Source organism: Chiloscyllium plagiosum, chromosome 16 (assembly GCF_004010195.1).
Source record: "Chiloscyllium plagiosum isolate BGI_BamShark_2017 chromosome 16, ASM401019v2, whole genome shotgun sequence".
Classification (NCBI taxonomy): Eukaryota; Metazoa; Chordata; class Chondrichthyes; order Orectolobiformes; family Hemiscylliidae; genus Chiloscyllium; species Chiloscyllium plagiosum.
The window spans coordinates 75300834-75303750 of NC_057725.1; the positions used below are offsets into that span (position 1 = coordinate 75300834).

Consider the following 2917-nt stretch of genomic DNA (forward strand, 5'->3'; position numbering starts at 1 on the left):
TAGCATCAAATCTGGTCCTTCTTGAACCATTCCAATCCAGTATCTTCATGAAAATAAACAATCTGAGTTTCGCATCTAAATCTAATGGTCCAAGGGCCATGAGGCCAACTCAAGTCCAACGTGTTATCCGGAAATCAGGTCCGGCCGGTGATGAAATTTGAAATCCTCCTGATTGGGAAGGTTAATCCCAAACCACCAATAAATCCCACCAATCTGAGGTGACTTAACCTATCCTTCCATGATGAAATTGACACGTCAGGTTTTAATGATCAGAGACGACTATCGAACTGTTTCTTGCAAAATGAAACATATATAAAGCCCCTGCCATTTTGGTAATTGAACGATCGAACAGAGATATTTGAGCTGCTCGAAGTTTCTCACACTGCTTTATATTGGATTGGGACGAAATGGATGGCCACTTATTTGCCTGCTACTCATTTATTCAGTCAAAGATTAAACACGAGGAGCGAGTGCCCTCATTGCTTTCCCCGCACTTCATGCTAAAGTCAGCGAATATGTAGAATGTAGCTCTCTTACGTTATTGACACTTCTCCTACATAATCACCACTAAAAGTCAATCATTTCACCAATGTGTTTGAATTTTCAGACCAATGAAGAGTTCAATAAGCTCATGAATGGACTTCTCCGAATCGAAGCTGTCAACATGACTGAAATTGAAACTGATGAAAGAGATGAAAGTAGTGAATCTGAAGAAAGTCACATTGAATTGAGAACTGCAACTGTTGACTGGCGTAGAGAAGGATTAGTTACTCCAGTGAAAAACCAGGTAAAAATCAGAAAAAGCTCTCAAGTTTATTAAATGTAGACATTAACTTCTCAACAGGATTGGACGTTATGATCAGCTTGTAGGAATTGTTAGGAAAGACTACGTTTCAGTAGATCATTTTTAATCTAAATTGCTTCTCCTGCTTTCTTGTTGCATTTGTTTCCTGGTATTGGTATGGTCAGGCAAGGGAGCATGGTATATGTATCAATTGTAATGTTCGTGCTTTTACTCATAATATCTAGAGAATTTTTACTTCAAAATCAAATTCAATGGTTAGATTAAATTGTAAAATTGAAGTCTACAGGTACAATTCCGATGTAAATTGGCACAACTCAACAATGTTAATGTTGCAAGCTGCAGTGCCAAGCTTCCTTGTGATACCATGTCCAGTGTTATTCAAAGAATATTCGATCATATGCTCGACACACCAACTTTTTAAACCACATTCACAGTTCACTTCTGTAGGGCCTTGTACCTCTCTCAATCATTCTTTCAAACTGGACAAGGCTGATCGACAGGTGAGCAGAGCCTGCTGGTAAGTATATGAAGTATTGTGTATAAATAATAGTTGTAAAAGATCGGATTATACTGTAATTCACTAAATGTCAGTTGCATTGAATGTTTGGGAGGGATACCGCCACGAGGCTCAGTGAGATTTCTCACTATCGTTATCATAGCCATCTGATTAGCTACGTCAATGCAGCTATAACATCCCGCATATCCGCTCCGAGTCTAATCTTCCCACATATTCTTCCCGGAACAATTCAATAGATTCCTGATTAGCGCCCGATATCCTGGGAGCTGAGCCATCATGAAAAAGCTGCTGTGAACCCACATGAGCACGAGCATGGTAACCTTGCCTTGCTCAGATAGGAATACTTTCGAACATGCCAGAGAATGGTACAGAAAAACAACCAACATTGCCATAAAAATGCTATGAGTCAGAATCGCTGTGACCACCCACCGTCCCCCTCCGACACACTCTATCCCAGCCCCAGCACCCCCTCCTACCCAGATTCATGCTGTTACTGACGTCTTCCTCATCTTCAAAACCAACATCACATCGGCTTTGCCACTTCACTTCCTCGGAATACCTCCCGCATGCACCAACACCAACAGCCATGCAAAACTTAAATCTCTCACTCAATCCTTCCCTTTCTGTCCTTCCAGGAGATGAGAGAACACTGGAGGGCAGAAAGGTCTTGGATTGGTGGAGAGGTGTCTGACACCAGAAAACATGATACACTCACATTCCACTGAGCGAGTAAATACCACTCATCACTCCTTTGTTAGCGCTCTGTCAGTCTCATTAATTCTTCAGTGTGTCTTTGCATTGGCCCCAGAAACTTCTGTCTCTCGTGTTCTGTCGGTTCCGTCAGCATCTACTCTCGCTCCGCAGGGAAAGAAGACACCTCCTCGTTCTCTGAGCATGAAAGTATTGCGGCCTCAGAGGAAATATCAGTCAGGCTGCGTCCAGCACACACCCTCAGCTCCCTGGGAATGTGAGCTATTGAGGGTGTGGGAGCACTATTTGGTAAGCCCCTCACTGTGTCATTTCCCACAGCACTCGGAGGGCTGCCAGCGACCCGGTACGGGCAGAAGAGACCGTGTTGTCGGCAAACATCTACATGTACCAGGGAACAGCAGATGCAGCAGACAGGGATGTACACTTGAAAGACGACAGGGATGCAGATATACTGTGGGGACCCAGATATCCCAAACAATGAATCATCTAACCTCCATGGAGAAGCAGACCCAGCACACTCAGCGTCTGCTGGCCATGGCCACAAAGCTGAACCCCAACGCCCACTGCTCCACAGGCCTGTAGTCGAGGTGCCACTTTCTAATCACAAGTAATAGGGGCAGTGCTCTGCTGGAGGAGGAAGCACACACAGGTCTCTCCGAAGACCCAGACTCAAGATATCATAGAAGTGGCTGAGCCTCCACCTGCAAACTGCTGCCCAGTTCTGCTCAGCATTGTCAGAGCTCCCTCACCCCCGCCAGACAGAAATGCTGCGAGGCTGACTGAACAAACCACTGCAGGGCTAACAGGCAGAAACAAGGAGTCCGATCCTTCCTGCCTAACCCAGTAACCGGTATTCATTAAATCTGAGACAATGAAGGAAAGGG

The 2917-nt window shown here is 44.7% G+C and overlaps 1 protein-coding gene across 1 annotated transcript in view; it reads left to right on the top strand.

The window, feature by feature from the left end:
* Window positions 1–392: 392 nt before the first annotated feature.
* The window catches only part of LOC122558069 (procathepsin L-like), a 13756-nt gene continuing 11231 nt past the window's right edge, over window positions 393–2917 (top strand). The window contains exon 1 of the mRNA XM_043706389.1: window positions 393–787. Coding sequence (XP_043562324.1) covers window positions 590–787 — 198 coding nt within the window. The 5' untranslated portion in view covers window positions 393–589. The remainder of the gene's footprint in view (window positions 788–2917) is intronic.